The 12,040-nt window shown below is 39.3% G+C and overlaps 1 protein-coding gene across 2 annotated transcripts in view; it reads right to left on the reverse strand.

Moving 5' to 3' along the window:
* Positions 1-12,040, reverse strand: part of LOC128695865 (zwei Ig domain protein zig-8-like) — a 63,281-nt gene that overhangs the window by 17,530 nt on the left and 33,711 nt on the right. For both annotated transcript variants that reach the window (XM_053786774.2, XM_053786773.2), the window contains one exon: positions 8,777-8,854. In XM_053786774.2, the coding sequence (XP_053642749.1) occupies positions 8,777-8,854 (78 nt within the window). The remainder of the gene's footprint in view (positions 1-8,776; positions 8,855-12,040) is intronic.

Consider the following 12,040-nt stretch of genomic DNA (forward strand, 5'->3'; position numbering starts at 1 on the left):
GCTATGTATGGATCCTGCCTCCACTACATCGCTTCCCAAACTATTCCAGTACTCTGTGGCTGAAGAAATACTTCCTAACATCCCTGTGATTCATCTGTGTCTTCAACTTCCAACTGTGTCCCCTTGTTACTGTGTCCAATCTCTGGAACATCCTGTCTTTGTCCACCTTGTCAATTCCTCTCAGTATTTTGTATGTCGTTATCATGTCCCCCCTATCTCTCCTGTCCTCCAGTGTCGTCAGGTTGATTTCCCTTAACCTCTCCTCGTAGGACATACCTCTTAGCTCTGGGACTAGTCTTGTTGCAAACCTTTGCACTTTCTCTAGTTTCTTTACATGCTTGGCTAGGTGTGGGTTCCAAACTGGTGCCGCATACTCCAATATGGGCCTAACGTACACGGTGTACAGGGTCCTGAACGATTCCTTATTAAGATGTCGGAATGCTGTTCTGAGGTTTGCTAGGCGCCCATATGCTGCAGCCGTTATTTGGTTGATGTGCGCTTCAGGAGATGTGCCTGGTGTTATACTCACCCCAAGACCTTTTTCCTTGAGTGAGGTTTGTAGTCTCTGGCCCCCTAGACTGTATTCCGTCTGCGGTCTTCTTTGCCCTTCCCCAATCTTCATGACTTTGCACTTGGTTCGATTGAACTCCAGGAGCCATTTGCTGGACCAGGGCTGCAGCCTGTCCAGATCCCTTTTTAGTTCTGCCTGGTATTCGATTAAATGAATTCTTCTCATCAACCTCACGTCATCTGCAAACAGGGACACTTCGGAGTCTGTTCCTTTCGTCATGTCGTTCATGCCGTTCATGTCGTGTGTGCGTGCGTGCGTGTGTGTGTGTGTGTATGTGTGTGTGTGTGTGTGTGTGTGTGTGTGTGTGTGTTTGTGTGTGTGTGTGTGTGGGTATGTGTGTGTGTGTGTGTGTGTGTGTGTGTGTGTGTGTGTGTGTGTGTGTGTGTGTGTGTGTGTGTGTATGTGTGTGTGTGTGTGTGTGTGTGTGTATGTGTGTGTGTGTGTGTGTGTGTACTCCTGTCCTCCAGTGTCGTCAGGCCGATTTCCCTCAACCTTTCTTCGTAGGGCAATCCCCGTAGCTCTGGGACTAGTCTTGTTGCAAACCTTTGCACTTTCTCTAATTTCTTGACGTGCTTGACTAGGTGTGGATTCCAAACTGGCGCTGCATACTCCAGTATGGGCCTGACGTAAATGGTATACAGAGTCTTGAACGACTCCTTACTGAGGTATCGGAACGCTATCCGTAGGTTTGCCAGGCGCCCCTATGCTGCAGCAGTTATCTGATTGATGTGCGCCTCAGGAGATATGCTCGGTGTTATACTCACCCCCAGATCTTTTTCCTTGAGTGAGGTTTGCAGTCTTTGGCCATCTAAACTATATTGTGTCTGCGGTCTTCTTTGTGTGTACTCACCTATTTGTACTCACCTATTTGTGGTTGCAGGGGTCGAGTCACAGCTGCTGGCCCCGCCTCTTCGCTGATTGCTACTAGGTCCTCTCTCTCCCTGCCCCATGAGCTCTATCATACCTTGCCTTAAAACTATGTATGGTTCCTGCCTCCACTACATCACTTTCTAGGCTATTCCATGGCCTGACTACTCTATGACTGAAGAAATACTTCCTAACATCCCTTTGATTCATCTGAGTCTTTAACTTTCAATTGTGACCTCTTGTGTCTGTGTCCCATCTCTGGAACATCCCGTCTTTGTCCACCTCGTCTATTCCGCGCAGTATTTTATATGTCGTTATCATGTCTCCCCTGACCCTCCTGTCCTCCAGTGTCGTCAGGCCGATTTCCCTCAACCTTTCTTCATAGGACAATCCCCGTAGCTCTGGGACTAGTCTTGTTGCAAACCTTTGCACTTTCTGTGTGTGTATGTGTGTGTGTGTGTATGTGTGTGTGTGTGTGTGTGGGTGTATATATATGTGTGTGTGTGTGTGTGTGTATGTGTGGGTGTGTGTGTGTGTGTGTGTGCGTGTGTGTGTGTGTGTGTGTGTGTGTGTGTGTGAGTGTGTGTATGTGTTTGTGTGTGTGAGTGTGTGTATGTGTGTGTGTGTGTGGGTGTATATGTGTGTGTGTGTGTGTGTGTGTGTGTGTGTGTGTGTGTGTGTGTGTGTGTGTGTGTGTGTGTGTGTGTGTGTGTGTGTGGGTGTGTATGTGTGTGTGTGTGTGTGTGTGTGGGTGTGTATCTTAGTATTGCTGGCAGAATAATTCAATGAGGTTTTGGGTTTAAGTTAATTGTTCATTTAATTTCTCCTCTGCTCCTCTCACCAACAGGTATATATAATTACATTTCCGAGAAGCAGCAACACAACCTTCGCAATATATATATATATATATATATATATATATATATATATATATATATATATATATATATATATATATATATATATATATATATATATATATATATGTATATATATATATATATATATATATATATATATATATATATATATATATATATATATATATATATATATATATATATATATATATATATATATATATATGCAAAACAACCACTCTGAAAGAATAGAGAAATTCCAAGCGCTTTCGCGACTACTCACATTATCAAGGAACTATGAAAGTAAAGCATCCAAGGAAGCTATATAAGGGGTCTGGCAAACACCTCACTATCAGATCCCACAACTGTTAAACACCTGACGCGCGCCGGCCCAACTGGACAGGTCCTTTGCACAACTCACCAACAAACTATTCTACCCAAGAAAATTTAAAAATTATTATTTGTCCAGTGTATTAATTAGTTTGACTCTATCTTGATGCGAGGAATAATAGTGGACATAGGAACAGTTATTTGTAATGATTTAAAATACCCAAGAAATGTAATTGATAAATCTTTTAAAGTTGCTAGAAATACAACCAGCCTTATTCAACTAAAAATATGTTGGTTCTCCCTTACCATGGAAATAAATGGTATAAAATACCGACACAATGGCAATATAAACACAAACGCCCACTGTGTGGGCGAAACGTAGTCAATAAAGGATCACATTATACTGCATTTGTGTTTATATCTCCCTTACCATGAAAAGTTGGTTGATATGCCTTCTCTTCTTAAGACTTTTAATATTAAAGTTGTATTCAAAAATCTTGATACAGTAAAAAAACTTTTGATAAAGAATTCCCCCCAAAATGCTGATGGATGTGTCTATAAGATTCCTTGTAAAATTTGCGATAAAGTTTATTACGGTCAAACTGGTAAAAATCTCGAACTAAGATTAAAACAACATAAATATAGCATTAGAACTGGACAAGATTCCAATGCTCTATTTATTCATGTAAGAGATTTTAACCATCCAATTGATTTTCAAAAAGTTGAGAAAGTAGTATCAAACAAGTCCATGGTCGACAGGAATATAATTGAATCTTGTTTCATAAAAAGCAGTTTTGACAATAATATGAATATTTCTTTTGGTTTATATAAATTAGATCCATTTATAATTAATAGAATTTGGGAAGAATTTAATAATACACTGGACAAATAATAATTTTTAAATTTTCTTGGGTAGAATAGTTTGTTGGTGAGTTGTGCAAAGGACCTGTCCAGTTGGGCCGGCGCGCGTCAGGTGTTTAACCGTTGTGGGATCTGATAGTGAGGTGTTGGCCAGACCCCTTATATAGCTTCCTTGGATGCTTTACTTTCATAGTTCCTTGATAATGTGAGTAGTCACGAAAGCGCTTGGAATTTCTCTATTCTTTCAGAGTGGTTGTTTTGCATATTCTGAAATCACCTGTTTACTGTGATCTTATTGCATATATATATATATATATATATATATATATATATATATATATATATATATATATATATATATATATATATATATATATATATATATATATATATTATAGTCCTACATGAAGAGGAACACCAGCAATAACAGTTTAAGAAGCAATAACACACATGACTGGAGATGAGTTGCAAGATAACGTTCACACAATGTTCCTACAAGCAACACAACAGAACAATGAAATTTTGGAAACTGCTGGTAGCAACGGAGACTTCTGGCCACTAGCAGACAAGCTAACAAGCAGAAAAAAATATTTTTTTTTTATTTCTTGGTGACAGTAAGAGTCAGGCAGAGATCCCGCGGGGATAGTGACCAAGGCTGGGAAACATTGTCATTATAACACAAGAATAAAAGTCACACTAAAGTGGTGGCAAAAATTATATATATATATATATATATATATATATATATATATATATATATATATATATATATATATATATATGTCGTGCCGAATATGTAAAACTGGTCACTTATTCGGCACGACATATATATATATATATATATATATATATATATATATATATATATATATATATATATATATATATGTATATATATACCTAGGTAGTAGGTTGGTAGACAGCAACCGCCCAGGGAGGTACTACCGTCCTGCCAAGTGAGTGTAAAAACGAAAGCCTGTAATTGTTTTACATAATGGTAGGATTGCTGGTGTCCTTTTTTCTGTCTCATGAGCATGCAAGATTTCAGGTACGTCTTGCTACTTCTACTTACACTTAGGTCACACTACACATACATGTACAAGCATATATATACACACCCCTCTGGGTTTTCTTCTATTTTCTTACTAGTTCTTGTTCTTGTTTATTTTCTCTGATCTCCAGGGGGAAGTGGAACAGAATTCTTCCTCCGTAAGCCATGCGTGTTGTAAGAGGCGACTAAAATGCCGTGAGCAAGGGGCTAGTAATCCCTTCTCCCGTATAAATTACTAAATTTAAAAAGAGAAACTTTCGTTTTTCTTTTTGGGCCACCCTGCCTTGGTGGGATACGGCCGGTGCGCTGAAAATATATGTATATATATATATATATATATATATATATATATATATATATATATATATATATATATATATATATATATATATATATATATATATATATACCATACTTGGTCTTAAATCTTTGTATGGATTTTGCCACTCTGTGTGTGTGTAGTGTTAATCCATCACCACCCCTACCATCATCACCACCATCATCACCACCATCATCACCACCATCATCACCACCATCATCACCACCATCATCACCACCATCATCACCACCATCATCACCACCATCATCACCACCATCATCACCACCTTCCAGGTGTGGTGGTGAAGACGTGAAAGAACGTGTAAGTAATTCTGAAGATAAGACTCACAGGAAGCTGAAGGCAGAGATTTAAATCCTGAGGCAATGAGGAAGAATTACTTTAAGATCTGATGGGCGCTGAAGATTTAAGAGAGAGAGGTGCGAACTGCTGAAGTAAAGACAAAGATTAAAGAGAGGGAGAGAGGGAGAGAATGGAAAAGATAAGAGGGAATTGCAATACTGTAAAGAGGAAGGAAGAGTGAGCTGAGAATCCCCAGAGGTGTGCAGTGTTTGAATATAATAAAGAAACTACCCAAAGAAATTACAAAAGGATGCTGAGGAAAACTGAGTAAAAATATTGATAGAACACTAACCTGTCTTCTGGTATTCTCCTCATTGTCTCAGTTTACATGAAAATGGTCCACGACAGGGCGAAACGTTGTCTAAAGTTTCCACAGAGGGTGGACGAGGGGCTCGAAACACGGAACGTAAATTGACAGTCCAACGCTCTACCGTCTAGGTTAACTCAGGTCACTAATAGGAAGGATCCAGAGGTAATACTGTATTATATTACCTTCAGAAGCACCAAATGTAACCCAACTGAACTCCTTCTCTCGGCCCAGGAGCTTTAACAGTAGATAGTAGACGTATTCTTACCCCAACTCGTCCACCATTGTTTATTACAACTTAATCCTAATTTATATATATATATATATATATATATATATATATATATATATATATATATATATATATATATATATATATATATGTCGTGCCGAATAGGCAGAACTTGCGATCTTGGCTTAAATAGCAACACTCATTTTGCCATATAGGACAAGCTAAAATTTGTGTATGCAATAATTTCGACAAAATCATTCTGAACCTAACGAAAAAAAATATATTTCACTGTGTTTATTTAGTATTAAATTATTGTAAACTAATCTAATATATATTTAGTTGGGTTAGGCTAAAATAAATTACTCTTGTTGTAATAAGGTTAGGTATGCTTTCTAAGATTCTTTTAGTGCAATATTAATTTTTTTCACATTAACATTAATGAAAAAAATGTATCTTTAAACGTATAAGAAATTTTTTTAGAAAGGACTTAATTTTAAATAAGTTCTTGCTAAATGACCAGTTTTACATATTCGGCACGATATATATATATATATATATATATATATATATATATATATATATATATATATATATATATATATATATATATATATATATATATATATATATATATATATATATATATATATATATATATATATATATATATATATATATGTATATACGTTGTATGCATATGGTGAAACTAGAGAATTTTCTGTTCATTAAAATTAAATGAGTCGGAGAAAGCAGTGAAGAATTTAATGGTTTGATAAAGTGACTGATTTAGAGAATGTCAGAAGCTCACTGTGACGTTATTCCTTGGTTGGTTGATATTTTTTTTCTTGGTGTGAGGGGGGAGGTTTAAATGCTGTCGACTATATGAGGGATCACTAACTGCAATAAAACCTGGATACCATCAGTCAAAGATACTTTAATAAGTAAAATAGGGATTATAATAGATTCTCCTTCAATATTCACTGAGAAATAAATTGCTGTAGATGTCTATATATTGAGAAAAATAATTCTTGGTGTGTATGTATTGAGAAACATCTCTTGGTGTGTATATATTGAGAAACATCTCTTGGTGTGTATATATTGAGAAACATCTCTTGATGTGTATATATTGAGAAACATCTCTTGATGTGTATATATTGAGAAACATCTCTTGATGTGTATATATTGAGAAACACATCTCTCGATGTATATAAATGTATGCGTGTGTAAAATTTAGAAGCTTGGGAATCATTATGACGTCACCACTGATAATGGTCCACGACCGAAACCGCGTCTGAAGTTTTCTCTGCAAATTGTGGGCTAGGCCAGCTATAACAAGACATAACTATTTGAAAGTAGTTTGGCATCACGTGGAAAACTGTGCAAATGCTGACCCAAGACATATCTTCCAAGTATTATAAGCTTTTCAAAGCTTTACGGTTGTACTCATGCAGAAAAGTTGTTAATAAGGGTTACAGAGAGTACAATCATCCAACTTATCTCCCAAGACAAGCCTATATTTATTCCCAAAACATACCTTTTTGTACACCCAAGACATACTTTTAGAGATACCCAAGAGACCTTTAAAAATGCCCAAGACATACCTTTATAGATACCAATGCTTACCTTTATCTGTAGCCAAGACATAGGCTTAGAGATACCCATACATATCTTCATACAGTGACCTGTGCTTTCGTAAACCAACCATCCCGTGACATAGACTGACCATGACCTTGTCATCCAGCAGATAGAATTTCCTTCTAACCACCTAGCTTCTATGACAACAATTTAGACAGTTTAGACACATAAATCAGTCACTCGAGTACCTAGTCAACCAACCAGTCAAGTCATGATCGATCATGAGTAATGACAGATTGCGGAACCATTCGTTTGAATAAATGTTGATCAGTTATTAGAAATGAGGACCTAACGAGGTATTCAGTTGCATGAGCAAGTAGTGATCTGCCATTTGATGTTTGTTACTAATGAACCATTCAATCAGATAAGTAATTAACGTCGTTAGGTACGAGAAAGCAGCGGGCCAGCCACACCAGCAAGCAATCATGATCCTGATAATTAAATGACCAACCATCTGAGGGGAAAATTGCAGCCAATTTATACATCCGACCGATAATTTAACCTGCCAACCATCCAACCATACATTCATACAACTAGTCACACATTCGGTCATTCATACACCAATCATACAATGGCCGTCAAACAACCAGACGAGGTAGTGACAGATCCGTCAGTTAAATCCTGATCGACTACCAACACGAAAAACCAATTAATCAACAAGACAGCCAAAGAGGCAGCGAAAATATTAATGACCCAGTCATTTGAGGAAGCTAATTAATCAGTAAGGTATCCTCGGAGTAAATTAATCAAGTAGAATTTAATAGATTTCATTAATCACTCTGACCAGTAACGAATTAGCAAAAAAAAAAAAGACTGGCGATAAAGATAATTACTACTAATTACCCAACCACTAAGAGAAAGAAGGCAGCTAATTAATTAATTATTCAACCAATTATAAAAGTGTCCGCTGCAAGAATGCTGAAGTGTATAGAGATGAAACCTTGGCATCTCGTAATATTCTTCATTTTGAGCCTTTTTAAGAAACTGCAGTTTTTATGCACTAAAAAAAAAGAGATAATTTAGTGGGCACTTAACTAGTTACAGTCATCGCGTAAAGTTTGCTGACGAACAAACCACCACTAACAGCCTGATAGGTCCGTTAGAGAATCAGTCACATTTGCCATGCAGAGAATTAGCCAGTCAAGTATCCATTTAGAGAAGATTCAACCATCCATCTAGTCATTCAGAAAAGTAATCAGAGTTACAGTGAAGCAGTGAGTCACAGTTACACTTATGATGAGGCAGAAAGTCACAGTTACACTTACGGCGAAAGTGAGTCACATTTGCACTTACGGTGAAGTAGTGAGTCACAGTTACACTTACGGTGAAGCAGTGAGTCACAGTTACACTTACGGTGAAGCAGTGAGTCACAGTTACACTTACGGTGAAGCGGTCATCAGCGGAGTAAGTGAAGATGCCAGCGGTGAGGATATGAAGATCTCTCTGTCTCATCCACGTCACCTGACGGAAGTAATTACATAGTTAAAAATACCTGGAATAACACCGTTAATAACATCTGAAGGTTATAATAACCTATAGGTTATTAACACCGTTAACAACCTAACCTAACCTAACCTCACTCAACCTAACCTGAAATAACCTAACCTCACCTAACCTCACCTAACCTAACCTAACCTAACCTAACCTAACCTAACCTAACCTAACCTCACCTAACCTCACCTAACCTAACCTAACCTTAACCTAACCTAACCTCACCTCACCTAACCTAACCCAACCTAACCTAACCTAACTTAACCTAACCTAACCTAACCTCACCTAACCTAACCTTACCTAACCTAACCTAACCTTAACCTAACCTAACCTAACCTAACCTAACCTAACCTAACCTAACCTAACCTAACCTAACCTAACCTCACCTCACGTAACCTAGCCTAACCTCACCTAACCTAACCTAACCTAACCTATCCTAACCTCACTTAACCTAACCTCACCTCACCTAACCTAACCTAACCTCACCTAACCTAACCTAACCTAACCTAACCTAACCAAACCTCACCTCACCTAACCTAACCTCACCTCACCTAACCTAACCTAACCTTAACCTAACCTACCCTCACCTCACCTCACCTAACCTAACCTAACCTAACCTAACCTAACTTAACCTAACCTAACCTAACCTCACCTAACCTAACCTCACCTAACCTAACCTAACCTTAACCTAACCTAACCTAACCTAACCTAACCTAACCTAACCTAACCTCACCTCACGTAACCTAGCCTAACCTCACCTAACCTAACCTAACCTATCCTAACCTCACTTAACCTAACCTCACCTCACCTAACCTAACCTAACCTCACCTAACCTAACCTAACCTAACCTAACCTAACCTAACCTCACCTCACCTAACCTAACCTCATCTCACCTAACCTAACCTAACCTAACCTCACCTCACCTCACCTAACCTAACCTAACCTAACCTAACCTAACCTAACCACACCTCACCTCACCTAACCTAACCTCACCTCACCTAACCTAACCTAACCTTACCTAACCTAACCTCACCTAACCTAACCTAACCTCACCTCACCTAACCTAACCTCACCTCACGTAACCTAACCTAACCTAACCTAACCTATCGTAACCTATCCTAACCTCATCTCACCACACCTCACCTAACCTAACTTAACCTAACCTCACCTCACCTAACCTAACGTAACCTAACCTAACCTAACCTAACCTAACCTTACCTCGCCTCACCTAACCTAACCTAACCTCACCTCACCTAACCTAACATAACCTCACTTCACCTCACCTCACCTAACCTAGCCTAACCTCAACTCACCTAACCTAACCTAACCTAACCTAACCTAACCTATCGTAACCTATCCTAACCTCACCTCACCTCACCTCACCTCACCTCACCTAACCTAACTTAACGTAACCTAACCTAACCTCACCTCACCTAACCTAACCTAACCTCACCTCACCTAACCTAACCTAACCTCACCTCACCTAACCTAACCTAACCTCACCTCACCTAACCTAACCTAACCTCACCTCACCTAACCTAACCTAACCTCACGTAACCTAACCTTACCTGAGAAACCTCACCTCACCTAACCTAACTTAACCTGAGAAACCTCACCTCACGTAACCTAACCTTACCTGAGAAACCTCACCTCACCTAACCTAACTTAACCTAAGAAACCTCACCTCACGTAACCTAACCTAACCTCACCTAACCTAACCTAACGTAACCTCACCTCACCTAACCTAACCTAACCTCACCTAACCTAACATAACCTAACCTCACCTAACAAAACTTAACGTAACCTAACCTCTCACCTCACCTAACCTAACCTAACCTCACCTCACCTCACCTAACCTAACCTAACCTCACCTCATCTCACCTAACCTAACCTAACCTCACCTCACCTAACCTAACCTAACCTCACCTCATCTCACCTAACCTAACCTAACCTAACCTAACCTAACCTAAATTAACCTAACCTAACCTAACCTCACCTCACCTAACCTAACCTAACCTCACCTCACCTCACCTCACCTAACCTAACATAACCTAACTTACCCGAACCCAAATTAACCTACTCGAGGAAAAAAGGTTTTATTTTTGATGAGGATCTGATCGAACTGAAATCGGAAAACTATATACAAAAAAAAAACATGAAGAGAAAGTTAAAAAGAAAGTTAAGTCTTAACTTTCTCTTCTTGAAAGTGGATGTTTTTGTGCGAAGTGTTGCAGTCAGGTTATTGTGACATGTGTCCCTCACTGAACCGAAAAGCGCGTTAAAAATCGAGGTGGTTACTACTGACAAGTTAAGGAATAGGATCCTGCTTTTCCTGGGTCCTCTGCCTGCTATACTTTTTCCATTCTCTAGCGCATTTGGCTTTGGCCTCTCCGCACCTCCTGGAAAGCCATGGACTCACTCTGGTCTTCCCGTTGTTTCTGTTTCCCTATGGTACGAACTTCTCCACTGTCTCCCTGCACTCTGTGGTTACGTGTTCCATCATTTTGTTTACTGTCTTTTCCTGTAGCTCGTACGATGTATGTGCAACGTGTGTGTGTGTGTGTGTGTGTGTGTGTATGTGTGTACTCACCTAATTGTGGTTGCAGGGGTCGAGACTCAGCTCCTGGCCCCACCTCTTCACTGGCCGCTAATAGGTCCTCTCTCTCTCTGCTCCATGAGCTTTATCAAACCTCGTCTTAAAACTATGTATGGATCCTGCCCCACCACATCACTTTCCAGAAGATTCCACTTCCTGACAAATCTATGTGTGTGTGTGTGTGTGTGTGTGTAGCAGCAAGTGTACGACGTGTACCTAACCCTTCCTTGCTATACCTAGCTCCTTAAGGAACCTAGATGCACTCTTTCCCCATGAGCCAAGGGTCCCTGAGCCTATGGGAACAAACATATAATGATGGGCAAGTTCTCCATATTTTCTAGACTTTTGGGACTCCCTGAAGCTGGCAGCTGCCCCTCCTTCCTCCCTGGTGTATTGGAGATAGGTATCAGCCAAGGTAGATGCACATGTGTAGTCCCACACCACCTGCTTGCCGTCTGTCCAGGCTTGAAGGGTGATACCATCTGGACGCTTTTGGTTGCCATCAGATCTGCATAATTGGGGTGGCTCCCTTACTGTTGGGCATCCGACTGTTGTGAGGC

This window comes from Cherax quadricarinatus, chromosome 41 (genome assembly GCF_038502225.1).
Source record: "Cherax quadricarinatus isolate ZL_2023a chromosome 41, ASM3850222v1, whole genome shotgun sequence".
Taxonomy (NCBI): domain Eukaryota; kingdom Metazoa; phylum Arthropoda; class Malacostraca; order Decapoda; family Parastacidae; genus Cherax; species Cherax quadricarinatus.